Source organism: Anopheles cruzii, chromosome 3 (assembly GCF_943734635.1).
Source record: "Anopheles cruzii chromosome 3, idAnoCruzAS_RS32_06, whole genome shotgun sequence".
Taxonomy (NCBI): domain Eukaryota; kingdom Metazoa; phylum Arthropoda; class Insecta; order Diptera; family Culicidae; genus Anopheles; species Anopheles cruzii.
Genome location: NC_069145.1, coordinates 26,526,443 through 26,553,703, shown reverse-complemented (window position 1 = coordinate 26,553,703; position 27,261 = coordinate 26,526,443). Strand labels below are relative to the sequence as shown.

Below are 27,261 nucleotides of genomic sequence, written 5' to 3'. Positions count from 1 at the left end.
ACGATTCGACACAATGAAGCCAACAATAAATCACCAGTGCAAGCAAGAGCATTTCTAATATTGCATGTATATTTTTCATTTAATCGTTTTAAATCATGGGTTTTTGTTCGTTTCACCTACTAATTATCATGGTCTCCTAAATGTTGAAGCGTCTTTACATGCAGCCAAAAGGGTTTGTCAACACTTTAGCAGTAGCTACTTGGGAGCCGATTGTGGCTTCCGATCAGCTGCTGTTGCGTAATGCATCATTTCAACTAACAAAAACCTTCCGTGTCTTGTTCTTCTTTTGGATAAAAATATGTTTCCTTCAATTTTAATTGGCTATCAATCCTTAGCGTAGTACATATGTGTGGGGATTTTACGCATAAGTTTTGCTTCATATTTTTGCTGGCGTGCGCCTTATATCAAATCTTTCAGGTTAGCCCTAAAGGCATTGAAACAGTGTTATTTTACTAAACATTATGGGTGTACATCGTCATAGCACGTTTTGTTTCTTCCTTGTTCTACACTGCACTAGATTTGTGTGATTTAGAGAAAAGTTTTAGAAATTCGTTCATTCATACAACAGGTAACACATCCCGTGGCCGCTAAAACGTTGATGATTTGTGATTTGTAAGGTGAGTCCTATTTCCGAGTCAATGGTGCACGGGTCAGTGTAGAAGTGATAGGTATCCGATGTCTACGTGTGAACTTGTACGCTTTCTTCATGGCCGGAAACTATCAAAAAGCTTGGTGATTCGTCCTCTCCGGCGACAGCTACGGCATATGGCATACCTGTCCAAATGTTTGGCTCATTGGCAATTTTAATATAAACTGAAACACCGATTGATCATCTCGCTCGCACATGGTATGCAATAAGTAATATCGTTTAATCTATTTAACACGCGAATGTCGCCTTTATTTTATTCTACAAAAAAGAAAAAGAGTTGCTTCAGGCATCAAAAGCCCCGCGCCATGGGCATACGACACCAGTCAACCACTTCGTCGTCTTTTTTAACTATCTGCACAGTTGTTCTGTCACTTTTTTACAGCATCAGAGCAGCAATACTTTACTTTGTTGTTCGTGCTAAGAACACACATTCCACTTTTCTTTCAAGGGAGGTGGTCACTCACAGGCTTTCTGTTGTTCGTGCTTTAGCTTTTAAAAGGGTCTCGTTCTGCACGTAGCGCATTTGTAGGTTTAACCGCAACACACAAACTGTATTTCGCGTACTGGTGCCAGCTTTTTCGATTTCCTTGCTGGCGGCACGTATATCGTCTGTCGATTGTTTGCCGTACTTGGAATAACAGCCACTACTAAAAACTACTAAATGTTGTTGTCCCTTTTTTTGCTATAATAAACACTATTCTAATTCTACTACGCATTTTTCTTCTTTTGTGTGTGTATATGTATATTTTTTACTTTGTCGAAAACAAATGGGAATGACTTGATATTGGCTTTTGGGTATTGAGTTGTGTTTTTTGCTGCACGAGGCGGTTTACACAACTAAAACATTTAATCCGTTTTGTGTGAGCACAATTGGTAGGATGAAGTAACTGTGACAGTGTCGCCGGACCGGTTCGTCGGATAAAGAAAGTGAGTGTTCAGTACAGTGTACCACATCGACCTTAAATTCTAAATCCCTGGCGCGTAAAACAGTAGAAATGTTTCACATCGCAACGTGTCAGTTACCGCGTAAAGGGAAGTACACTGTTGTGCGTGTATCCGTTAAGCACACGCACGTGCTACACAACTATTAAACTCACAGTAAAATTGCTAGCATTTAGTGTTTCTTGTACTTTGCTGCTGCTACCGTTTCTACAGCCCCTTTGTGGTCTCTCCAATGAGGTTAGATGTTTTGTAGCAGGTTTTTATTCTAAACCGCGCCCCACTCAAAACATGATGCCATCCTAACAGAGGGTGACAGACAAAACAGGGCCACAGTACATTTGTGGTTTATACAATTACTTTTTTTCTACCAATTTATTTACATACAAAACTGGCAAACTCTTCCACAACCAATCGAATACATTACTTGCCCTGTCTTCCCGCCTATCTGCAAAAACTTTTCACCGATTTTGACCGTTAGATGGCCATTCTGGGGTTCAAGCCCTTTTACAATCCAATATTTTTCATGGTCAATCCGTGCGCTTACAACCTAAAATCACGAAATAATCACCCCGCGTATTAGTCGTATGTATTCGACGATCACGTTTGCGTGTCCTCTCTCGTATGTTTGTGGTTCTCTGTGTTTTGCCTTCTACGCCTTACGCATCGCGTTTTGTTTGCGTGGAATTTGAGATGGGCAAAACAATCTGATCGTGATCATTGAATCATTCCAGTAACTTCAGCGTCTCCCATAAACAGCACTATGATGATTGTACGTTACAATTCGTTCTTACTATGAAAAAGCTTTCCCTGTCAACACCCTCCATTACAAACGTTATCTTTCCAGCATGCTGATGGTGAGTCCCATTCAACAGATTTCTTCATTCCTTAATAGGTTATTTCTCGACGGTTTCTTACGCTCATTAGCTGATTAAACGGCAAAGGAACTAGTCCATAATTAGTAATTAGTAAATCTCAAGCGAACATACTTTTGAATGGCTCCAGCGTTCCGAGCGTTGGCCGGTACCCATAATGAAGAGATAAAAACGTTGTTGCTGATCAGTAGTATCTGCATAGTTTGGTTGGATTTGGTTTTCTTTCGTTCTGTGGGTGTTTTGCGTATTATGGTAGGCGTATATCTATTGGTTTATTTAGTTTTAAGTTTCCATGCTATTATACTGTAACTATTGCTAGACATGGGATAAAAGTTTGCTTTTGGTTTTCCGGGGAAGATGAGTTCCCTTTCTTCACTATTCGTTTAGCAAGCAACTGTGGGTTAGAAGTTTTACTTCTCTTGATGCGAAATGAAACAATTGCCCCGAGTGCTTCGTTAATATATGGACGCAGGGAAATACCGCAACAGAAACATAGTCAACAAAACACCGGAAAGGTTTTTCATTCCATTTAACGATCATGAAAGACCATCAACTAACGATGGTGTGTTTACCGTACATGTATGATGTATATACACACAATTTGCTCACGTTTACTCACGGTCTTCAAACTGAACCCTTATATCTCAACCCACTACTGTATCGATTCCCCTAAAAAAACACGCAATTGTCTCGCAAATGCTAGCAATAAGTTCATCTTCTTTGCAAATCAATTTTAACAACGTGCCCCGGTGGGCCTTTTCTTTCCATCGTGAACTGTACGCCGTTGTCCAACACGCTATATGTTTACTGCTGTTGCTCCTGTTGTAGCATTTGCTGGTGATGATGGTGATGATGATGATGATGGGCTGAATGGGAGTGTTGTTGTGGTTGTTGTTGCAGTTGCTGTTGCTGCTGCTGGTGGTGCTGCGGATGATGCAGTTGATGATGCAGCGCCTGCGATGGATGACCGTCCGGTTGACCAACCCCTGGTTGGAACGAAAGCGCAAAATACGGTAGTGTGAAAAATGGGCTTCTTAACGAGGATTGGCTTATTTTCTTACCACTGCCAAGATCAGTCGGCGTAATGGGCCCAGCAGACTGGGGCGTGAAACCGTGTGGTTGCGCCATGGACTTCTGTCGCACTTCACGTATTTTCAGCTGTAGGCTTTGCTTGTTCGGGAATATGTCACTGTGTGCCAGCTGTGGAAGGAGAGGTCAAGTCGAATGATAATGAATTGCACATCTGGGTTTGTAATATGCTCTATCGTAAGGGTTTACGAAATATTTTTTGGCAATATTAAATTTCAAATACATTTCTCAACTTTCCCAAAATCGTTTTAGAAGTTAACACATGGTGTTGGATATTTTAAGAAGATAACGAGATCTATGGGCAAGGGCTCCTAAACATGCAATCTTAAGGTCCATTACCTGGAAGCTGTTGGTCGCGTGTGTTGACGGAAACATGCCGTGTTCGTTGAACAGCTGCACAACGAGATTGCGCCGCTGTTCCAGTATCTTCCGGTGGCCTTTCTCTTCGGCCGAATTGACCGACCGCTGCGATGGCGTTTTCGGCGTACGCGGTGACCGCTCACTGCTACCAACCAGTAGATTCTCGTTTGCCGCCATTTCTACAAACGAAAAGTGACCTTTGCAGCGATCATTAGCTAACGATTGGACGGGTAATAATGGGGAACTGTCAAGATGTTTCGAGGCAAAATACAACGATAATCATCGACCTCAGCTTACCTTTGTACTGTTCCATGTTGAAATCGGGTCCGAAAAAGCGATTTCCAATAACGTACGAACTGGAGGGAGTGGCCGTACTGGACAATGGAGGAGCACTTCCATCCGAATGCAGGACGTTATTGTGTTGCTGCTGTTGCTGCTGTTGGTGTTGTTGGTGTTGTTGCTGTTGCTGTTGTTGATGGTGCTGCTGATCTTCGTCAGGAACTGTCGGGAAAAGGGCAAACGTTGTTATATCGTCCATTTTGTCGTCAGCACTTAGCGGACCAATTCGATGGTACAAATCCACTTACGTGTTTTGTGTGTCGTGGTTTGCTTTTTGCGATAGTTTTGCGTGAAAACGCGCGGCGACGATGCTGTGATGGCACTAGGCGAGTGACAGTCTTCCGGCTTGAACTGGGGCAACGTTTTGAACTTTTTCTCAAAGTCCACCTGCCGGAGAACACTGTGCGAGAGAAGAGGCAACAGTTTAGGGGCAACTCTATGTTTTATAACCCGCGGACAAACATACTTATCCATATCGTCTGGTTTTGCCTTCCGGAAGAACACTTTTTTCGCGGTGGAGGGTGATATCTGGTTGTGATAGTCCTCAATTGAGGCGGACGTCGGCGTTGGCAGCGCGGATGGCATCGAGGTCAGCTGTTGGTTGCTGGTGGAGTTGTCGATCGCGTGAGTCTCGGGCTGCTCGTGAGGTTGTGACTGTTGCTGATGCGTCATCACCGGTGTCTTGGAACCGCCGCTATTGGTGCTGCTGTTGCTCATCTGACGGCGCTGAAGCGGAGCCCGGCCCAGCTGGGCTGGAGTCGGTGCGAGAATGAATTTTTTACTCTCCGGTGGCGCACCGTAGTCCTCGCCGTCCGTTTCTTCATTAGCTTGGTCAGCAGAAGTTCCGCCGGCGGCCGTGTCTGTTGTCACTCCACGACCGGCCGGTGTCCCATCGCCTGCTCCCGGGCCAGCTGCCGTGTGGTTGCTAACGGTGCTAGACGTACTACTGCCACTGCCACTGCTGCCAGCACTGTAGGTGGATGTGCTGGTGGAGTTGGGCGTAATCGGCAAGTGTCTGGCACCGGGCGATTCCGGAGGCTCCTGCTTGACCGAAGGATACTGGTGCAGCTGGTGATGGTGGTGGTGTTGGGTCAGATGCGGCGGCTGTTGATGGCTGTGGAGGTGGTGGTGCTGCTGCTGGAGCTGCGCCGGGTAGCCCTGTGCGGTGGAGATGAGAAGATTCGGTATCTTGCCTTGGATCAAATATTGTATGGAGGTCGTGGGACCCGTCGCCACAATGGCGTTGGCCGTAGTAGTGGTAGTAGTAGTAGTAGTAGTAGTAGTATTGATGGTGTTGGCCGTTGTGTTGCTGCCGTTACTGTTAGTTACTGCCGTCACCGTTGTAGCGGTCGATTTTTGCACACTCGATGATGACGACAACAGGGAAGAAGATGATAATGACGATGATGATGGCGAGGGCAATGAGTAGGAGGACGATGATGAGGGCGTTAGCGCCGTAGCCGTGGCTGAGATGATGTTGGCCAGCTTCACATGCGCCACCGACGGCCCAGCGACCAATGAGGACGACGAAACCGTCTGTTGGCGTGTCCCGGCGGCAATCGTCTTCGCTGGGGTTAGTGCAAAGGCAACCGTGGGAGCAGCGGAACAGGAAGTGGAAGTGGAGACGGAAGAGGAAACGGCCGCGGAAGTGGATGATGAGGAACGCGGCACGGCGGAAAAGATTGTGCCTGACGACGGCGCGGATTTAATGGTGTACGTGGCCGTCGCTGCCGACGGTGCCGTAGAGAGATTGGCAAATATTTTGGGACGATCGCTCAACGTGAATTGTTGGTTTTCGGGGAGGACTAAGGCAAACTGGAAGCAAGAAAAGTACAGTAGGTTTGGGGAGAAACATCCCGTTAGAAAGTCATCGAAAAGTCCAGAAAGAGAATTGAAACGAGAACGGAAAGCAGTGGCAGAGCATGATACTAAAACACTACCATCACACAAGAGCAAACTGGAACGCGCTAACAATCCTTTTACTTGCGTGCGCATTAACTGCTATAGAGAGGTTCCAAAAGCAAAACATACAACATAATCAAAGCCAACAACTGCGCCCCTCGCATCCGCGACGCGCTAATTAGTTAAACAAAGCAACGAAAAGAGTTTGTTTTTTTTGGAAGCTTGCAGCGATGCAAGAGTGGGCAGACCTGTATTTGTAAATCGAAAACGGCCACTATCTGGCGGGTCTAACTAGTCACTAGTGAGGAAAAAGGTCGTGAAACTAGTTCCTACGGCATTCCAGAATACGACGAAGAGAGACCGTCGATGAAACGGAACTGAGAAAAGAAAAAGAAAATATGCTCCACCAAACGGTGGCTGGTGAACGGAAGCGTTTATCGCCAAGAACTGATGCACTACAACTACGGAGACTCAGCGTGTTTACGTGAAGGGGGTGGTTCTGTTGGAGGGTCTTGATTTTGCTACGAATTTCGCCATTTTACAAACTCCTTAAAACCAAACATCACGCCGATTGAGGGAAAACAGGATGCGGGTGTGGTGTTTCGTGGTCGGAGGTCGATTGTGCGTCGATGTTGCTACGGGAATGGAGAAGTGCAGCAACAGTACAGGAGAGCGCAAGGCGCAACGGGGTAGAAAATGAAGAGATGGAGGAGCGTGGAAGCAAATCGGTAGCTGTATGGTTCTGCGATGGACGGAAGGTTGAGTGGTGAGTGAGTGAAAAGAAACAAACTATTCTACAAACAATAATAATAGAACTGCAAAGATAATGCGCCCTCCGTTAAAAGCAACCTGGCCTAGGGAGAAAACTGGATCACTTACCTGAGGACATAGCATGAGTTTCTGTCGTCCCGGAAGCCGCTGAGCAGACGCTAGAATCGTGGCCGTCGAAGACGTCATCAATCCACCGCGGCCATCTCCAGCGGTCAGATCGGTCGCACTGACAAAGGTCGGTGCAGTGCCACCTGTTGACAACAGCGAATAGGTCGTTGGTTGTCCTCCGACGGGGGCCATCAGTCCGTGGTGCAGGGGAGCCGCCACGGACGTCAGAGACGGCAGCAGGGAGGTGGCCGCTGCGGCCGAAGACGATACCACTGGCAAAACTGTCGAAGTCGGTGGATTAATTAGAATGTTCGCTTGTTTCGAGTTCTGGAGATGATGGTTGTTGCTTGAGTTGCTAATGGTAGTGACAGGGGAGATGATGGAACAACTAAGATGAGGATCGCTCGGGGCGAACGGGGATGCAGTCATTTCGTTGTTTTGTGTAATTGCAGACATATCAGAGAGCGTGGCGGTGTTAGTGGTGAGAATAGTACTAGCACCGGTAACGACAGTACAGTGAGATGATGAGGAACTGGTTGACTGATTGACATCATTAACTACAGTGGCATTTGAGACGATGTTAGCGGAAGCACTACTGGTGTTACAGTTAGCGTTAGCGGCAGCTGCACCCACGGCGCTAGTGCTTCCCGTGGCCTTTGGAACACGAAAAAAGCTATTCGCCAAGGTGCCGGTTCCGGTGGCAATGATTAGTTTCTTATTGCTATCTTTTGCACCAGTCAAAAGCAGTTCTCCGTTGACGTGCTGATGAGGCGTCTGCGTTTGTTGCTGGATGGCGACGTTGCTCTGGAGCAATATTTCATTCAACGATGCCTGCGTCAGGACGATGATGCTGCCACTCGGCAAGGACGAAGTTCCAGCCGTTGCGGTGCCATTTGTGGTTCCAATCACCAAGCCGTTACTACTTCCGGACGCCACCAGTGTAGAGTTTTGGTTGACATTGATCGTCGATCGTCCGGACGAAACAACACCAGCAGTTGCTATAGCAACCTGTTGTTGTTGTTGCTGTTTGTGCTTCACTGGAGACCGTTCGATGAAAATGGTTTCATAGATAACGGCGGGCATTCCAGCACCCGCTTCGTCCGCTTTATTAACCATATTGCTACCGGATGACGCACTAGTTGTTGTTACAGTGTTAGCTTTGGAAAAGAGTTGCTGGGGACGAAGTATTGTTCCAGGACTACCAGTAGCATTGGTTGAATTTATGATAAGCGCCGTAGTGGTGGCTGTATGCGCACTGACCGGTTCAGCCACTGATGACGGTGGGGCGATGTATGCGGGCGATCCATTCACACTGATAACGTTCAATTGTGAGGCAGTATTGTTCAGGACGAAGTTGTGTTTACTATTGGTGGCACCTTCGTCACTACTTGCAACGTGAACCAAATCGGGTTCGGGCGTAGAGAGAGTGTAGCTACCTGCCATCGGGTTGCTGGCGTGAGCAATAGCGTTTGTGGTCACGCTGGATGGTTCATTGCCGCGGCGGCTGGCAGTGGCGGTTGTGATTGCGGTAGCAGCGGTACTTGTAGTAGCAGCAGCAGTAACAACTTTAACTCCCGCAGTACTATTGACGCCGAGTGATTTGGATGGTGAAAGCTCATGATTGAAGGTATGATGAACGACAACATCAAGATGAGTTGGAGTATGATTGCTTTCGATAGCATTGCTATCGGTACGATTGGTTTGGTGATGGTGAACAAGTTCATTAGCATTAGCACTAGTGTTAGTAGTAGTAGAAGTAGAAGAAGTAGTGGTGGTAGTGGTGGTAGTAGTGTTGACAACATCCATTAGTAGTTTACCTTGTTTCATGCTCATCACTATTGCATTAGTACTAGGCTTAAGGTTTGCATTGCTACTAGTGGCCGCGTGGTTACCATTAACGTTAGAGATCGTGTAACAAATGGTGGGATTGAGACTTATCGATTTACATTTATTGCCACCATCCGTGGACGGGACGGCCATCGGTGTAGCGATGTTGGAGGATGCCGTTATCATTTCGCCGTTGCAACCACCGACCGTCAGCAGCAACTGGTGCGGATCGATGCTGCTGTGGTTCGCCGGATGGTAATGAGACGATACCAGTGACGCCTGGTGTTGCTGTTCTTTGAGTGCCGCAGCTGAAAAATTGAAGATTGTCGCTTCCTGCGCATGGTGACGCATAGTCGTACCGCCGATCGATAGATTTTCCACCGGCTCAATCTTGACTGTCGTGGGTGTGGACGGTGCCGGGGAAAGCAGATACGTTTGCTGGATATCCTGCTGCTGCTGTTTGCCCAGGGTTTTCGGGCTCTGTGGCATCGTTTTAAATGCTCCACCTAAAAAAACGATATAATTTTTTTTTGCGTAACACATTATGGAATGATCGTATCAAGGCTTTAGATACCGAAATATGTCCACATGACGACGGCCACTTACCTGTCGGTTGAAACGGTGATACACCGACCGGATTCTTCGGACTGCTGTACGCGTATCCGATGGGATGATGGTGTTGGTAAACCGTCTGTCCACCCCCGGAAACGGTACCGTCGGCAGTGGCACCACCGATCCCTTGTGATCGGATTGCGGCTTTGATTGGCTTCGGTTTGTAAGTCAGCGAATCGGAAGCGCCCAGCGAATTTGGTCCTCCTGGTGTCGCTGGCCCGCTAGTGCTGCTGGTCGTCGTGCTGTTAGCTGTCAACGATTTAATCGAATAGTCCGTTGCTACGTCTCCGTTGCTAACGACCGGTTGATGATGATGCTGCTGCTGTAGCTGGTGATGATGATGATGATGATGCCGATGAAGATCAACAATACCTCCGTTGCTGCTATCGTTTGAAACCATCGATTCTGAAACCTATAGCACAGCAAAAGGTAAAGCAAAACAGTCGCAGCGAAAATACGCGGAAATAAACACACGAAAAAGCGAAACATACCTTTGTTGAAGTATTATCAGCAGCCAATTGCTGAGTGTCGCCTTTCTCCGGGGGGCCATTGATGGAAGCCGAGGGACGAGGATCGTCCAAGTCGTCGGAGTCGCTAACCTTTTCGGCACACTTGAGATCGATGATCTCGACTGTTTCGACCGGTGCCGGTGTTGACTCTTCAGCAATTACCATCTGTTGATGCTCGCCGTCTGCGTCGCCACCAGCGGACGGTTCGTCTTCCTGTTCCATCGGCTGCTGTTCCTCGTGTTCCGTAACGGAAATGTCCATACGATCATCATCGTCGCTTTTCGCCTCATTTCCAGCGATCTCCGTTGCTCGGTCGTCTTCACGTTCGGCGGGTCCATCGACCACCATCGCCTCGGGATAGGATGAATCATGGCAGACGTTTCGCGGCAGACCAGTCGTTGCCGGTGGCATCATACTGCCGATTACCGAGTCGGTTGTCTCATCGATCGAATTGTACGGTGCCACGGTTAGTGGAATGATATCGTTGGCTTGAGGCGGGCCCCCGCCCGGCTGTTGATGAAGATGTTCCGCCGGAGTCGTGGGACTTTTTTCATCGAACGAATCGGTGCCATCGAATGAATCGATCCGTCCGCGGCTGCCGGTAGACGACGGTGCATTTTGGCCGCCACCTGCGGCTCCTGCTGCACTTCCGTCCTTCGCCGAGGAGGATGACTTGCGACGATCTTTCGAACACCACTTCCACTCGGGATGTGCCTTGAAGTGGGCCTCTTTTACCTCACTCGCCAGTTCGTGGTACTTTGTTTTCTCCTCCGGCTTAAGCGCGTACCACCATTCACCAAGGATCTTGCTCACGGTTCGATTGTCCTGGTTCGGGTGCTTCTGGTGTACCAGCGCACGGTGCCGTTTGGAGAAAATCATGAACGCATTCATCGGTCGCCGTATCTTGGCGTCCTTTTTGCTCAACGGGCTCGCCGGTTCCTTGGGCGTGCTACAGCCACCGGCCGTGGCGGAGGGAGTAGTTGCGCTGCTCCCTGTTCCTCCTCCTGCTCCACCACCCGAAGCGGCCGCCTGTAACGCAGCGCTGCAAGATTGTGTGCGACGTTTCGCCAACGCCTCGGCGCTCTCCGTTGCTACCGCCGCTAGCTTCCCGCCGAGCAGTGCCGCGGCGGTCGTAGCGGATGAAGAGCCGACCGGTGCCGGTGCCTCAATGTCAATTCCTCGCAGCAATTGATGATGACCAGCACCCACCATTCCCTCCTCGCTCCTGTCCAAATAATGCGCATTTTGTCCAGCGGTCTGCTGCTGCTGCTGAAAGTTGTTGGAGGCCATGTCTCCCGCTTTGCCCAGCTTCGCTGTAGCGTTTGTCGTCGTCGTGGTATTGGTATTGGTTGTCGTCGTTTTCACGGGCTCTGCTTCAAAGACATCATCGTCCCCCTGGTCGTCGTCGTCGATCGGTAGAACCTCTGGCGGTGGAGGAGAGGTGCTGCTGTACGCGCTGGCCTTCGTTGCTGCTGCGGGGCCGATCGCCGGACCGGCAGCATTCGACGTGGACGTGGAAGAGGAGGACGAAGCGGAGGTCGGCAACGATGGTTTCGTCGTGACCGCGCTGCTGGATGGTACCGACAGTGGTTGCGAGACAGCTACCGCCGTAGACGAGGAGGCGGCGGTGTGTGGTGGCGGCGGAGGTGGTGGCCCATAGTTCGGAACTTGGTGCACCACCATCGGCGAGACTTTGCTTTGCGCGACCGGACCCTGAATAATCGGAAGCAATGCATGCCATTGATAGGTGGAACCCGTGCTAATGCCGTTTTTTGGCACGGCTAACGACTGGTGTTGGTTCAATACCACGGTGGTGTGTTGCGACATTGACTGATGCTGAGGCGACTGTTGTTGTGATTGTAAGTGTTGCTGCTGATGCTGCTGAATGATCGTATGATGGTGATGCGCCTGCGGCGGTGGCTGCGTATGATGGGATTGCTGCTGTTGCTGCTGATGCTGCTGATGCTGCTGATGCTGCTGATGCTGCTGATGCTGCTGATGCAGCTGATGCTGCTTCTGCACTGCTTGAAGAGACTGACCGGAGGTGAGCGGCCCAGTCGCGTGCAGTCGGCTCGCCGTTAGCAGTGCGTGTGGATGTTGCTGCGCCGGTGGAAGTGTCGAGAGGCTGTGCTGCTGGCTGGAAACAGCCGCAGCTGCTGCTGCTGCTGCGGCGGAAGTAATCGAATCAACGATCACTTGCTGCTGCTGCGTTGAGACGGGCGGAAAGGGAGAGTAGATGGCCGACGGGTGCGACGGATGCTGCGCGTAAAGCGGGGACATGCGTATGACGCTAGTGGGGGCCGCAGATGCTGCTGCCGCCGCCACCGAAGCAGCTCCGTGCGACGATGAAGATTGCGTTGCGGGACGCAACGATTCGGGCCGAATCAGCTGATGATGGCCACTACCAACACTGGCTAAACCACCACCGCCCCCAATACCCCCGCCGATCGGGTTCGGGCTCGGCGTGTTGGCCGTTTTGTACTTGCCACCGTGCGGTGTCTCGGCAGACGGAGCGGGACTCCCGATTGGCATGAACACGTTCTGCCGGTTGCCAATGGTAACCGGCGATTGTGTGGCGTGCGGTGACGAGCCATGGCCCGTCGGGGACGAGAATGAGTTACTGGGTGTCGCCGATCGGGAACTGCTGAGCGAAACTGTAATAGAGAATGGACATGTAATTAGAATATTATCTACTGGAGGCAAACCTATATTTTCTATTGGACCACATATTATCCAATTTTATCCATTTTATTCATTATTATCCAAGTTTTATCCAATAAACAGCCACAAAAAGTCGAGTTGCTTCCTGGGCGGAGAGGAATGGAAAAATAATCCGAACGATGAATCGAGCAGCTCCATAATTTGTTTCAACCAAACGATCATCCCGAGCTGCAGCGATCAGCACATGTACCTGCCCCGCCTTGTGGTTGTGCAAAATGGCGAGTTCTTCCCTGGCTTAATCATTGAAAATGATTCGATCAGAATGAGTGCCACGGAACTTGTTAATCACGGGTAAAAATTACAGTAACTTTGGCTTTCCATTCGAAAATAAACTTACGAAGGCACTTGATGTAGAGTTCGGCTCCAGTTTGAAAATCGTACGTAGTCATGTTCATGAAATTCATGTTCGCACACGGTTTCTCTTAATTTCGATCTGCTCCAGAATCACGTCACAAATTCTACCACAATCCGTTACTTGGTGAATGACACTGTTTGCTCGAAGAGTGATCAAAGTATGGCGACCGGTGGCCTGCGAATGCTCCTGCTAGCCTACCTTCTCCACTTGTGTGAGGATTAATCATGTGCACACTTCGAATACTCAGGTAGTCAGAGTCAGATTGGCACCGCTCGGCCGGCCGCCGCAAAGCACTTTGCAGCTTGATCCAAACGCGCTACTGAACACACTCACGACGATCACCACGAATATCACCTCCACAACGACACATCCAGCATCCATAGAGGAGCGCCCCCAGTACCGTCGCCGTTATTAGGCAGTCTCTCACTTTGTTGCAATGACCGAGTTGAGTACTAATTTTTTAATCACCCATTTCGGGAGTCATCCTTTCGACTTCGTCGACGCTGAGACCACACACGACACACTCGGGTATGTTTGTTTTGTTGAATGCACGCATGTGTGCGCGTCGTCTCTGTGATAGCGCTCCGGTGTCCCGAAAATCAACATCACTCCGCTAGGTGGCCGTCGGAAAGCCTCGTTCGCTCGGCATACTGGTATGGGTAATCGTCTAGGCCATTCGGCCGACGTATTCACCGAATGGGCATCAAAAGCCGGCGCGTGCCATGGCTTTTACGGTGAACAAAAATATCGCTTCGAAAATGAGACTCACTCAGCCCAGTTCGAAGAAAACGAGACGACTGGCCCTGGTTACAGATCGGTTCGGAGAGCGCTTGGCGCGCACACAACCTGGTGCAACAAACTAATGTGGCTTTATTTCTTGTGAAACCATTTCCGCATCGGAACAAAGCAACACAAAAAGGATTGCACATGCGAGGATGACCTGACGTCCTGAGTTCTTGGAAAGCACCGTAAAATAGCAACGAGTATCAGTAGGCTCCTTCGGTAAAGCTACGGACTTTACGAAACGGGTTTCCTTGGAACAGTGTCGTACTACGGTTCGATACGCCTGCTGTGTGCTTGCCAGGTAAAGTGTAGTGAATGGTAAAATTGTGACCATTTGCTTTGTGCATCTAACGACCGAGTGCTTATAGATCCCATCAGTAAATTAAAAGGGACGACAACATACCGAGCATATTGGCAGCGTCCGTTTCGTCCTGATCAAACCGGCCGGTAACGCGATAGTGTGGCGATGTTTCCGAATCTCGTGACGTTTCCTCGTCCAGTTGCGTTTTGCTGCTCGATCGACTGCAAGAGAGTGAAGAAACCAAATACACAAAAAATGGTTAATTCAAAATGGTCGTGTTTCCGTCTCAATCCGTCGAGTCGAGTTCAGGAGATATTCCGCACCTGTTGAAATGGTTCACCGAGCTGGTGGACGAGCGGAGCGCGTTCCCCTTCTGGCTGAGGTGCCGCGAGCAGTAGCCCCGTCGTTGAGATTCTTTCGAACAGGTTTCGTTCGAGCACAGCCTGCGCCACTGCTTCCCGTTGAACTTCTTCCGGATACCGGTCGGCGTTGAGACCACGTCCCCCTTCTTGAACCGATGGGGAGTTGCCGCTTGAGATCTGTTTGGGGGGTTGACAGAAAAACCAAAACGGTTCGGTGGTGAAGCCTGCCTGGCGAATGCCGCTACGCAGCAGAGCTTACGACGCCTACCTTGGAGTTGCTGGTTGAGATCTGGGTGTACTTCGTTGGTCCAGTAAGCTTGAGGTACTGCCACGGCTTTGCATACTACTCCGTTTACTACTGCCTGAGTATTTTTCAGTTTCTAAAACAACGATCGAAAAAAAACAACACGTTAGTAACAGAGATTCAGAGGCCGGATTCGAAGCCACCAGCCGCGCACCGTGCGGGCTGCGTCCTCCATTACCTCCATCCATGGGGAAACTGCTGCGCACTTCATCATCGCTCTCGTAATCGTAGCTTCGGTTCGTGGTGCGCAGATCGTCCGGACTGACGGCCTGTAATACTGTCCCGGTGGTAGCTCCACCGCCACTCGTAGCCATCGATGTTACACTGCTACTGTGGGCCGGCGCCGGAATCGCTCCTTGATGCTGACCGTGCAGATGGTGCTGCTGCTGCTGCTGCTGATGATGTTGGGCAGGGTGCTGCAGTGTCACAAGGTTTCCGGCCTTCGAGTAGTGGGAAGTAGGGCCGGATCCGGACCCATCCGCGGTGTTCGTCAGTTGCGCCGCTTGAAATGGCGAAGTAGCGGCACTGCGATAGTGATGGTGGCGGTGTTGCTGCTGCTCGTCTCCAGGCAGCGGCAGACCTGCGTGCTGCTGGAGCTGTAATGGCACATGAACCGCACTCAGTAGCTGGGCATTGGTCGACTGCGAATTAGCTGCGGCAGCCGCCGCCGCCGCCGCCACCGCCGGATCATAGCGAATTCCCCGGCCCTGCGTTATGCTAATGCTATTCTTGTAATGTGCTCCCCCGCCGGTGCTGCTGCCTCCGGCCGTGCTAGCATAAATAACGGTAGCCGAGGGAGCGGATAGGCCACCACCAGCTTCCAAGCTGCCACCACCAACAAGATGGTGATGGTGGTGGTTCCCACTGTTTGCTGCCGGCGCGTAGCTCATGAGACCTCCTGATGACTGGTGCTGCTGCAGTGGAGGAGGGTTACTGCTGCGCGGTTCGTCCAGCTCGCCACTCGGGCGCTGCTGCGAAGTGCGATGGTCAGCGGCGATCACCGCCGCCAGACTGCCACTTCCGGACCGTCCAGCACCGTTCACACTTCCCAGCGCTTCCTCCAGTTCGTCCCACCAGGGGGGCTTAAGCAATCGGATATCGACTCGCTTCACTATTAGAGGCTAAAACGAATCGAACAGAAAACGTCGTTAGGTTGGAGCACCACACAGCTGCCGTGTCCGCAAACGCAGCTTACCTCTTGCTTATCGCCACCACCCGTTATCTGCACCGCGAACTGCTTCTTGTTGTTCTGCACCTCCTTCACGATGCCCTCGATAAACACGTCCCCGCCGCCGCTGCTGATCGGGTGCGGGTGCACGCACGTAGCGCGCACGCCCACCCGTATGCCAGGCCGCAGGTCGATCAGCGTCGTCGTCGTCGGGCACACGTCGTCGATAATGTCCTGCTGTTCCGCTGCGCCGCTACCTCTAAACACGTCGTCGTACGTCTGGTGGCTGCCTTCCGGGTAGTCGAAACCGATGACGACCGTGCTCGGCGCGGGTGTGGCCCGGATGCGCCCGGAATCGTAAACACCGTTCCGCCGAGCCAACACCCGATGATTGACCCACTCGCTCAGGTCGATTAGATTACGGACCGTTCCGACCGTTGCAGCAGCCCCGGTCGCATGTTGCTGCTGCTGCTGCTGATGGACGCTCGCCGTTTCATCCGCAGGAAGTCCCGAGGACGGAGGTGACCGCTGGCGATGATGATGATGATGAGGATGCTGCTGATGGTGCTGTGGCGGCTGCTGATGGTGATGATGATGGTAGTGTTGCTGCTGTTGCTGTGGCACGGAGAAGGTAGATGGTGGCAGCTGATGGATGGGCGAAGGAGTCGACGTGTTGGCAGCCGACGGCGGAGTCTGGGAGGGTTTATAGCTTCCTGGCGATCTGTCGGCGATATCGGGGTCAGAGCGTGTCGTGCACGTGTTACATACGTAAAAAAACCTCGCCCGCTGCTACGAGAACACAGAGCGCCATAGAACTACCAAACGGTTCCCCGGGGAGGTAGCAGGGTGTTTGAGTATCTCTCCTGCCGCCAATGTCCGAACGTAGTGTGGATGTTTATGGATGAGTCGCTGTCTGTTCGGACCACGAATAGATTCACTCTAACGTCGCGACGCATAACAGGATAGGACGACGCGAATTACGCGCTGACGGCGAGTAGCCTGCGCTTACAAACGGATTCATAGTATTCAAATAGTGCCGGTCGAGCGGTTACCGTGGCCACGTAGGCGGCGTTGTGCATTGAATAAAATCGCTCACCGACGGATCAACATGCTGTTGCATTGCAGAAAACCGACTGGCAGAAACGACTGTTTGTCACCTCTTTCGGAACAAACACATTGAAGGCCACTTAGCAGCAGCAGCGTATTCCGTTTTACCATTCTAACGCCTGTTTTATCTCGTGGCCGCGGCAGGGCTCCGAGCTTCGGACAGAAAGGATTTACATGACGAACTAACCAAACGGCGGTTACCAATTCAAATGTGTCAACATAATGCTGTGCACTGGGACTGGCACAGCGTTGCGGAAGGATGATGCCAGTAGTACTGTGCTGTCATTGACTTTCCAAACAACCCGTCGGACACGGGGTCTTACTGTTTTTTGTTAACTAATCAATTCACTGGTGGACCGTTTTATGTTTACCGATCTGGTTTGCAAATAATTCGCACGTAGATTGTTAAAGGGACCGGCACAGGGGCAAGAGGGTTCATTGGTAAGGTCATCCTTTTTTGGCAAACATAAACCCCAAAAAAAGATAGTATTACGCGTGACACAAGCCGCCATATAACGGGCCAGAGCATACGCTGGTGGGATTTTGGTGAAGGCCCTACGGTTCTCGGGACGAAACGGAAATACGGAGAATATTTGAACCCGTGGCTTACCCGTAGGATGGAGCGGTGTGCAGCTTTTTCGCCGGCAAGTAAGTGTCCGCCGGCGAGGACGTGTGCTGCAGTCGCAGCACTTGCTGCTGTGCCACCGCCGCCTGACTTTGGTGCCGTATCGTTGCTCCGGGATCGACCGCCAACAGCACCTGGCGGTTGGCCATCCCAATCAGCTGCTGCTGCTGCTGCTGCTGCTGCTGATGGTGCTGCTGCTCGTGACGCAGACTACTGCTGCCGGATGACACCGATGTAGCCACCGTCGGTTGTTGCAGCGTGATGGTAGAAATGGTGTAGCTCTGAGATCGGTTGACTACGGTGTTGCTGACGAGCCCCGGATTGCTCGTGGCTAGGCTTCCACCGCCGCTGGTGCCCACACCCGGATACAGATGGTGGTGATAATGGGTCGGTCGGGGCGCAAGGTGAAGCGGCTGCGATGTGGGTACGACCGAGCTGCTTACCATCGGAGTGGTAATGGTGCTAGCCACCATAGCTGCGGATGGCGTCGTTCCACTGGCGGCGCTCGTGCGGGACGATGCTGAACTGATGGGATGAATTCTCCCGTCTAGCGACTGACCTACCGGGGGTCCTGGCGGTGACGAAGACGCTACCGAACGCCGCTTGGGACTGCCGGTGTGGCGATCGTTACAGTTCATAGTTCGGGCCAATGTAGGTGCGGTGGACGATGGTGCCATCGTGGTAGTGAAGCTCGTATTATCGCACGAATTGTTACCGGTTCGGCTAAGGGTACTACAGTTACTAGTGCTGCTGCTGCTGCTGCTGCTAACGCCGATACTGCCATTACTTATGCTACTATTGTACAGTTCAAAGTTGTTGCCGTTGGCCCCGCGACCGACGGCGGTGCCGGTGGTACCATTCTTCAGGACCGTCGTGGAGCTGCCGGTGCGCACCCCATCCGATTCATAGGCGTTAGCCGCCCTCGGCTGTGCCGGGCCTGTGCTGGTGCTGCCCGCCGTTGAGGAAGAACATCCTCCTCCTCCTCCTCCCGGGCCGGGCCCAGTGTCCATAGGCTGTGGGGCCACCGGTGCACCGGAAAGTGTCTCCGGCGACGGTGGGATAGGTAGGGGAGCGGAAGGCTGCGCCGGGCGGTGCGATTCCATCTCCTCCAACTCGGCCAGATCAAACTTTCGCTTCTTCGGGTGCATTCGGGGCGTTGCGCTTTGCTGGCTGACGCTTTTCCCCGCCGCCGCCGCCGCCGCCGCTGCCACCGAGCCCGGGCCGGAAGCAATCGACGACATCTTCGCTGAGACGGTAGTTGCCGTTGTCGTCATGTTAGCGCTCGGTGTGGTCGCGATCGATTGCGCTGGTGGCGGTGGCAGGAGCGATGGCTGCTTTTGTGATATCATGGCTGCCGGCAGGGTGGCCGCAGCGACTGCATTCAACACACTTGGCACTTTCTCTATGGCCTTTCGATTTCTGGGTCCGTTTTCTCCGTCTCCTACTGACGCCACCTGTGACTGATTATCTTTATCTTCCCCGCTCTGCGGTCACTGCCGATGCTCCTCCGCCTATCACGCTCCACGCACTAGGATCGATCGGTCGGCTGATTGGTGGCCATTGGTTCGCTAATAACGCTAACTGCTGCTACAGTCGCTGCTGAGGTTGCACACGATAAACAATTGGCGTCAGCAACGTTTTAAACTCTTACCACTAATCGATTTTAATCGACAATTTTCGTATATTCTCTGCTCTTCTATCCGCGTAGCCTAGCGGCACTTCTAGCGTCTTGTTATGGAAGCAGATATCTGAAAAGGACAAAGGGTAAAGAGCAAGAAAACATTGTTATTCACAATGGAATGTCACACTATTAGTTAATTGCGATTAATTGATTTCGTTTGCGTATCCGTAGTATCCGTGGATGAAACAAATCATCAAATGAAAACTTCAATGCAGAACCGTTTCCGTGTGGCCTCGTGTGCACTTTCGCTCGCCAGCATATCCGAGGTAAGATCGACCCAACTTTCTACGGGATCAAAACCGACACCGGCATCCGGACGGAGACGGACGATCGATCCGGAATGATCGATCTCGATTATCATGCGCACGTTCGTGCATCACAACTCGCAAATTGACGCCAAAACACGCCACGGAATGTAGTGTTTACTACTGGAGCGCAGGCAAACAGGCCCCGCCGTTCCGATTGATGTTTTTCCATGCGTAGGAGACGCGGGGTCCCACGGTGCTGCTGGAGGTTTACAAAAAGGTTTAGGCATTTTTCCACGGCCATTGCCTGGCCGCGGACATGTGATTTGCGCCGATAGGGGAAGATTTGGTTTCAGGCGCCTCGGGGCATTGCTTACATTGCCGCCGAGTGAGATATTCAAATTTAGCGGCATCATCTCTCATGCGCTTCTATAAGAGCTCAATCGCTTTCCCAGCTCATTTGCGATGCGAGCGGGCGCAGCTGAACCCGTTTTAAGCGTACCGACGTGAGCGATCGGACAAGATTTACGTGCCGACTCTGCCGCCTAGAGAGGCCCGCAGGATGTTGGTTGATGAAATGAAAATCACATTCAGCGTCGGTCGGGCACGGAAATTCAAGGCACGGGCGGGCCCATGGAGGACACCAATTAATTGCGTTTCTCTTCAAGTGAATTCAAATGCCGCCCCAGGCCGCCTCGAAGTAGATTTGTTTATTTGTTCGCACAATGTTCTCAACATTTTTCCATGTTGATGCTTGAAGTTTGTCAGGATAACTGCGCTCCTTGCCGATCCAATGGTATGCATCTCTATCAAGAGGAAAAACGAAAGAAATCTCTATCCCCAGCGGGGGGCGGCTTTGAAAAATCCGGATAATTGATAGGGACAATGATGATGTTCAGAGCGCACAGTCCATGACACGGTTTCGTCGTCAACACGCCCGGGGGACCAAAAACACATCCTGGGGGAACCAAAAAATGTGAGACAGACTTTGATAAAAAAAATTTCACGTGCAATTGTTTTGCTTCGGATCGAGAACTCTTCGGCCCAGCAACAGCCAGCCCCTGTAGGCATGACACTACTGTGGGAGCCACCAACCTATTATGATGTTGCGCGCCTTCGTGGGCGTGGGGGTCACGAATGGTGTGTATGCGTGTGTGGGAAGTTGGTAGGTTGGTTACCGGTTATGGCAGTGCGCAGCGGCGGCCGCTTTGGTGCTTTTAGGGGGGGAAAGTAGTATGAAAATGATGATGAAAATCTCCACACTCCAACTCTCAAGACTTTGCTCAAGGGCTTTGGCGTACGCTTCGGGGCACGAGAAGAAAGCTTTATTTCAATAAGGGCTGAATTTATTTTTTTATCGTTCCCCCCATTAGGCGACACCGGCGCATGGCTCCTGGTGGGGTGGAAGGTTTTTTCTACCCCTCCGGTTCCGAGCTTAAACTGTATTCGAAACCCTTTCGAACCGCCTACGCGTGTAGCGATCCCATTTAACGAACCACCCCTGCCTGCGGGGCAACAAACCTACCTATGGCCTTCATAAGTGGACATCCAACGAAATCGGTGGCTGCATGGAGGGGGTTCATGTAGAAACTGATTAATCGTGCTTCGAAAACCAGAAAAATCATATTACAATGTCCAATGTAGCGTTTCTTTTCAAAATTACACATTTCTTCTAAACTGCCCTGTGTCCGGGCTGGCAAGCTCTTCAATTTCAGGAAGAAATTAAGTCACAAAACCCCGGTTGTACGTCTACGTCCACCAAAATGAAACCCGCTCTCGTTAGGACTCGATGGCTCGGTATCCTCACTAAACGGAAGTTAGTGAAGAAGTACATTTTTCGAAGCTTTATATTACCGTTCACCTTCAAAAGGGCCTGGTAAAACACGTGCCACGAGAATAACCGGTGAAATTGGTCCGCTTTTTTTCTTTATACAGCATTGGTTAAGGTCTCGGTTTTGGGCTCAAATATTTCACCACGCTTGCTACGCTACGCCCCGGAGACATCCCCGCGGGCAAAGCGTTTCAAAAATTCATCCGTCACGCGATATTTTTCCTCGTTCCTACCCCCTCGAGCCCACAACCTCACTCTGTCACAGGCCCAGCGCAACACCGGGTGTTGCCATTTCATTCGCTCCTTCGAACATGTTTTTCCTTTCTCGCTCTTCGAATCGACGCGTCATTTGTGCGCACGCGCGGCCTCCGTGAACATAACACTTCGTTCAATAAGCCCCGGAACTAACTATTAAATGTTTGAAATGAAAACTATGAAAAACTATGAAGTAAATGAAATAACTATGTTATGTTTCGAATTACATCAAATTATATGACTTCTTACAATTAATTATATCTTGTCTGAAGGTTGGTACTTCTGAATCTTGGTATATAAATGGCATTATTAGCACCATCTCTACGCTAGTCTCGGGACTTATTGAACGATGGTAGCCAACGCGGTGTATGTGTGTGCGTTGGCCATTCAACTGTCAGTTCGGTTTGTTTTGATCCCAAGTCCCAAGCAAAGTGATGACGCCTCAGGGCCAGCCGCAGTAAGTACGTTAAAAAGGGTTTTGTTTTTTAGTTAATTCAGTGCTATTTTTATGTTTACAGTTCGCCAAATGTCTGCAGAAGGTAGCTCCGAAAGAATCTGGTAAGTATTGCAAGTATTTTTGGCGATCAGAGTGATCAAAGATCGCTCGTCATGTACGCGCAGAGTTGCGTAGTTTTCGTATAATAATCTGTTTCTTTTGCTTATTGCAGCTGCAGGAGGATGCCGTAAATGTTTGTAAGTAAGTATTGTGGCAGTGTTTTAACAATTGTGCAGTGTTTAAAGTGTTCACGGGTCCTTTTTTTTCCAATTACAGGTACCACGAAGTGAGCCGAGCGACGTCCCGTCTCTAGAAGGAAGCGCGTGAAATGGTGCCGTAGGACACTGGAGGAGTATAGTGATGTGCATGTGATAATTATAGTGGTGTTTTTATCGTGTTTGTTACAAATACAAATGGTGAATAAAGATTTTAAAATTTTAACCCAATTTGTCGAGTATATCTAGATCCGAAACGTGGGCTAGGGCGGGAGGGGGGCAGGTACTGGATGAACCGAGTTCATGACACACACACCACTAAAGCGTTATACATGAAGCGTTTCAGCGCCGGGCAGAAAAACGCGTCGGAACAAGAGAATTAAAATTCTTTGTTCCGAGCTTGTCCCGACGGTTGTTCCGAGGTCGCACGACAGATTTTGCCCGCTGGGATTTCTTCAGCTTCTGCAAACCGTGTTGTCACCGGGAAAAGGATGGCGAGGAACGCAGCACGGACGGACTACGGGCACAAAGCTATTTATGGAGTTTTGCCTGAAAGCAATCGAAAAGGGATTTATCGCAACCAGCAGCAAGCCGTTGGGGCCGTTGCTACACAACAAACAAGATGTGCCGTGCGAAGCTGTGTAACATTCCTATCGTGGCACTGATCTGCACGTAACAACCGGCGGCGACCCTCCAGAGAGACTACACACCTCAATTGATGTCGCATCATCTTGTGCCACCAACGCAGCAGCAACATACTTTTCAAAGGGATTTCGATGGATTTATGGAACCGAATTCGCCCGTGTTGGCAGGTGGGAGTATATGCAGACAGCACAAAGAAGGTTGATGTGGCTTTTTCGAAGGTACTTTTTTGATACTTCACTTGAGAGGGACTGTGGACCACTTGAAGGCTGTTTTCCTAGAACATGCACTGCGGCGAAGCGCAAGAACTTGTGGTGGAAATGTTCCAGTAAATGAAAAATGTCAACCACCAATCGGTAACATTTGTTCGTTAAAGCCATCAAACAGTACGGTGGCCAACCGTTTTAACCGTTTCATACAAGTAGCCTAGTTAATTTTCTTCCCCTAGCCCTGCAGGATGGCCCAGAATGTGCGGCCGGCCGGGGCGAGAAAGTAGGCGCCCAAGGCTTGCCAGGGGTATCGGAGCAAACGGGGGAACGAAACCAAACTCCAGAGGATAGACGAAACAAAAACGGAAGAAAAAACAACGGGCCCTCTAATGAGTCCACCGCGCGCGTCACATTCGCCGACGTCCACTGGCGACAACAAGTGCGTCGTCGCCCGTCGGGGCCAAGAAACGCAGCCAACCCATCGCCGCCGCCGCCGCCGCCGCCGCCGCCGCCGCCGTGGAAGAAAACCCGTTCATCCCGCCGTGGCTCCATCTTCAGCGAGCAAACTCTCCGATCCGTTCTGTTTTTTTTTGTTTTTGCTATATTTGTTCAACGATACTCTGTGACGGCCATGATGTTGCGCGGATCGACATGGCAGGGTAGCGCTTCTAGCGTCTCGGTCTTCCTCTTCTTCTTGTTCTTCTTCGTGTTATGTTCCCGCAGGTTGCGTTCTAGTGGGATGCAGAAACTGAAGCATTGAGAGCATTAAAAGGCATGTACGCATTGCTTTTGATGCGATTTCTCGGGTAGTGCGCCAGTGGTCTTGGGCCTGCTTTGTCGGCCCCTTGGCACTGTTTTCGGGAGGCGGCACATACAAACCGGTCACACTTACATACATGCGCCGCGCACAACAACTCCGGGGCGGTGTTGGATTTATAAATATAAATTTAAAGTAAATATAGCCAGCCGACGAAGCGGCGTGTTTACATTGGGACTTCTCTCCCTTCTTTTTCTCTCTCTATGGTCTGATCTGTCCTTCTCTCAGCATCTCTGTCTCATTCTCTTCATCGGGGGTCTCGGATACTAGCACACTACTACTGAGGCTACTTTTCCCGGCCCTTGGCAACAGGCACACCGAGTTGCCTGGAATGAAAAGAAGTCATCAGCTCTAAACGGACTTCGGGTAGAGCATAATTGAGTTCAGAGATTGGTCAGCCTCCATCGGCCCTCCTGAGCGTGAAGGAAACATGTCGAACACATCATGCGTCTAGCAACAGAGAGAGAGAGGGAGAGAGACGTACGAAAATTTAAAACTCTCCCCACGTAGAACCATTTCTCTCGATCCTCTCCCGGCTAATCTCTCCACAGAGCCTGTGTCGTTGTGCAGAGCAGTGGATTTAGTAGCGATTATCCCTGTCGTTGACGTACCAGAAACACCGCAAGCCGCAAGGCAAGGGGTTCGATCCGGTTCTATGCCGGCACCTTGGGTGGGGGGTGGGGGGGGGGGGGGGGCTAATTCATTAAAAAGTTTGCCTCCGTCGCAGGGCGTAGCCATTGGGCGATAGTTCACGAAAGATGGTTTGTAAAACTCAATCGAGCATCGATAACATGCGTTTCTATGGTATCGGTTTCTAAACGTTTGCGTTTGACGTTACAGCAACCCATTTCCCAGTAATCCGTTCCTAAGGATATTTACTGCACACTCCATCGAAACACCCTGCTTTTCTTGGAAGGATGAATATGATTCGAGTTAAGCCTGAAATAGCACTCCGTTACCGGCACTCCTGGCGGCCCTTTTTCCCATCCTGGGATTACGCTTCCTCTGGCTACGTGAGACCGGATTGGAACTTTTCCAGGGGTTTGCTAACTCCTGCACGGTTGAGTCTGTTATCGAAATGAATTTCCTACGCTGCGCTTTGATATTATCGTTTTAATCTCCGGGCTGCGCTATTGCTTGACTTCGCAACGGGGATCATTGGCAGGTGACACGTCGTCGAGGGACCTCAGCTAGAGTGGTGAATTCCCGGTTTCAAACTGTAAGCTTCCCTAAACCGCACGCAACGCGGGCTGTGGTGAAGTGGCTACCATAGGGTGATCCAGCAAGTGTTCTCTTTATCATTTGGTTATAAAACAAAAACGGTGTAGTATTTGTCGATGGTTGAACATTTATTCGAAAGGTTCATTCATCTATATATATACAAGAGTAACGCGTTATTGGCCGCCTCTTTATAACTCAAGAACGGCTGAACCGACTTGGCTGAAAATTGGTGTGAAGGTAGCTTAGATCGAAGGGCCTCATATAGGATACTTGTTACGTTCACTTTTGGAAAATAATTTCCGTTAAATGTCCACTACGATTGGTTTCGCAGTAGACCATTCGGTCGACCCAATTTTTCAGTACATTTTCCATTGTGTCTAGTCCTACAACGGCAATAGCAAGTCAAATTTCGCTCTGGAGTTCGTTAATAGTTTCTGGTTTGTTTGCGTAACATTGATCTTTCACAGCACCCCAAAGATAATAGTCCAACGGTGTTAAATCGCTGCTTCTTGGAGGCCAATTCACATTACCACTTCTGCTGATTATTTCATCTGGAATTTCAGAATGAAGTTTTACGTCTTACCCCCTTATTATGAAACTCGAACGTTCACTCGATCATTCATTTTGAGTTCATTTTGCTATAGCTGTCACTTTCTGTCTTCTCTCTTACTGTATTTTGCTTTCTCCCTTACTGTGTTCACTCTAACGTTCGAGTACTCAATTAGAGAATGATAATCGGGCCTTTAAAGTCAAGTAATCGGTAGTTCAAAAAGAGAACACTTGCTGGATCACCCTGTATCTGTGAAGCAATAAAATCGAGGGTAAGGTAACGAAATGTTTTGAGCACACTCACCACCTGTCCTGCGGGTTATCACATGCTAGTTGTAGTTCCTTAATTTTCAGATTGCACTATCTCGTTTGTCGTCGTGTTCGTTTAGCTAGTTTAGTTTTTATGATTTTGCGTACCGGCGGCTCCTTTCGCGTCCATCCATCCGCGGTTGTTGCTTTGCTTTGTGCGAAAGCACGCGCCCGCGGTACTGTTGCCGGTTACGTTAATGTACACTTTTTGTTTGTTGTTGTCAAGTCCCGTCAAGAAATCGCCAACGATGCCGCCGCCGCCGTCGCCGCCCCGTCGGGAACTGATGTTATTATTTGTTTGCTTGTGTATGTTGCCCGTTCCCGGGTTTCCCTGTTTAGCGGCTGGTGGATTGTTGCGATTTGGGTGCGAAAGGCACTACTCTGCTATTTTCTTTTCTCTTTCTCTTTCTCTCTCTCGCTCTCTCTGCTCGCAGCTCGCGTGGGTCGGACACGGTTCGGAGGGACGTGGAGCTACTAAAACACAAACACACACACACCCGGCGAGGGTGGCCTTCGTTAGTGCGCAGTGAAGTAACGCAGCACCCAAACACACGACTTCACCACCCACCAGCAGATCAGTTCTGGTTTCTGCTGCTTCGCGGGACGCAACAAAACAAACGGCTGCCTCTGCCTCCGCCGTCCGCCGTCGTCGGCAAATTCATTCACCACTAACACACACACACACACACACAGACAGGTGGGGGGGTACTCGATTGCCGCTTGCTCACACACACAACCCGTCAACCCATCAACCCACGCGGTGCGATTGTGGAGCGGCCATCATTGTGGAACGCCTACACGCGATGACGGGCTGCTGTCAGTGGAGGTTAATGGCGCGGGTCAACACCACCATCACCAAACAACCTGCACACACACACACACACACACATTACAGCCAACGCACGTATACACAGTCTGGCCCACCATCATGCTCTCGAGAGGCCCTCCTATCGCGTGCCCATCTCCTCGCCACTTCGGTGGGACGGCCGCCATTGTTTTGCGATCGTGGCCGCCGCCAGACGTTCGGCCACTGCCATTAATAAAACTGCAGCGTCTTCATGTTGCGTTGAAAGGGGATTCCATCA

General features: G+C 50.5%; 1 protein-coding gene across 1 annotated transcript; it reads right to left on the bottom strand.

Moving 5' to 3' along the window:
- Positions 1-65: 65 nt before the first annotated feature.
- Positions 66-19,055, bottom strand: LOC128270123 (serine-rich adhesin for platelets). The gene is made up of 17 exons (XM_053007528.1): positions 17,692-19,055; positions 16,002-16,695; positions 15,741-15,927; positions 14,985-15,704; positions 14,771-14,882; positions 14,464-14,679; positions 14,243-14,361; positions 9,963-12,634; positions 9,466-9,793; positions 8,850-9,365; positions 7,033-7,313; positions 4,718-6,066; positions 4,500-4,651; positions 4,210-4,413; positions 3,892-4,091; positions 3,525-3,663; positions 66-3,449 (listed from the first exon to the last, which is right to left on the bottom strand). Exons 1-17 carry the CDS (start codon positions 19,053-19,055, stop codon positions 3,268-3,270), a joined length of 9,435 nt encoding a protein of 3,144 aa, XP_052863488.1. The 3' UTR covers positions 66-3,267.
- Positions 19,056-27,261: the final 8,206 nt, after the last annotated feature.